Source organism: Echinops telfairi, unplaced genomic scaffold (genome assembly GCF_000313985.2).
Source record: "Echinops telfairi isolate 266 unplaced genomic scaffold, ASM31398v2 ScPeMD7_7457;HRSCAF=8495, whole genome shotgun sequence".
Lineage (NCBI taxonomy): Eukaryota > Metazoa > Chordata > Mammalia > Afrosoricida > Tenrecidae > Echinops > Echinops telfairi.
The window spans coordinates 46,693,806-46,694,943 of record NW_022111357.1 but is presented as its reverse complement, the minus strand read 5'-3'; the positions used below and the strand labels follow the sequence as shown (position 1 = coordinate 46,694,943).

Below are 1,138 nucleotides of genomic sequence, written 5' to 3'. Positions count from 1 at the left end.
GGTACAGGTGGCTAGAGGACCCCCAAGTCGGGGATGCCCCTTGCCTCCCTGGGTCCTAACTGGACTCTTTCCATCCCAGGGCACAACCCAGGAGGCTGGGTGGTATAGTGGGTTAGGAACTGCACTGCTAACCACAAGGCTGGTGGTGCAAACCCAGCAGCCTCTCTCAGAGAGAAAGATGAGGCTTTTTGCTCCCGTGAAGATTGACAGCCTTGTAAAAACAAAGGGACAGTTCTGTCCTGTGCTAACAAGAGTCCACTCTATGGCAGTGAGTTTGGTCTATTTTGTAGGGCGCACCCCCCCCCCCCCACTCACCCTCTTTGCGCATGCCGACCCGGAAGCACTTTTTGAGGCGACAGTACTGACACTGGTTCCGGTGGTGCTGGTCAATCTGGCAGTCACGGTTGGACCTGGAGGCACACAGGTGGGGTTGACCTTGTCACCAGTACCAGCTAGAAGGTGAGAGAAATAAAGGGGCAGGGAGGGGAAATTAGGAGAGATTAGGGGGCGAGGGGAAATACAGGTCAATCAGAGGGTCACTCAGTGCCTCCCTCCAACCCCCCAGAGGCTGCTTATCCCCACCTCCTGGGTTCACAGGATGCTGGAGAGGGGGTTCCTGCAAGCCCCCCTAGTTCTGCCCTGTGTCCACCAGCCCCCAGCTCCCCACACCCCTCTAAAGGCAGGTGTGTCTAGATCCCTGGGACCCTAGTGCCAGCCACTAGCTACCATCAGTAGCCCCAGGAAGAGACAGGGAACTCAGAAATGGAGGTGGCCTAGGACACCATCTATCGCCCTGGCTGGCCTTGACCCCAAGAAGGGCCCTTGTCTCAGGGAGGGAGGAAGAAACACTGAGGCACAAAGCAGAAGAGGTGGCTGCAGGCCCGCCCAGCCAAGGCTGCAGACAGCCAGCGGTGGTGGGGCGGGAGGAGGGCAGGAAGGCTGGGTGCCAGGCAGGGACTAATTAATGAGGGTTAATGAGCTGGCACGTGCTGCCTTGGCACCTCTGTGAACTCCTGGTCAACCCTCGTGGTGCAGGCAGGGGAGGAAGAGCTCCGGCAGGAGCCCAAAGCTGGCAGAGCCCAGCGGAAAGCCAGGGCCTGGGTTCATGCCTACATGTAGTCTCCGAGCCTCTGGGCAT

General features: G+C 59.0%; 1 protein-coding gene across 1 annotated transcript in view; it reads right to left on the bottom strand.

Moving 5' to 3' along the window:
• Window positions 1–1,138, bottom strand: part of NR2F6 (nuclear receptor subfamily 2 group F member 6) — a gene marked incomplete at its 5' end in the record, with an annotated part of 8,807 nt that overhangs the window by 2,094 nt on the left and 5,575 nt on the right. The window contains one exon of the mRNA XM_045299257.1: window positions 312–410. Within this exon, the coding sequence (XP_045155192.1) occupies window positions 312–410 (99 nt within the window). The remainder of the gene's footprint in view (window positions 1–311; window positions 411–1,138) is intronic.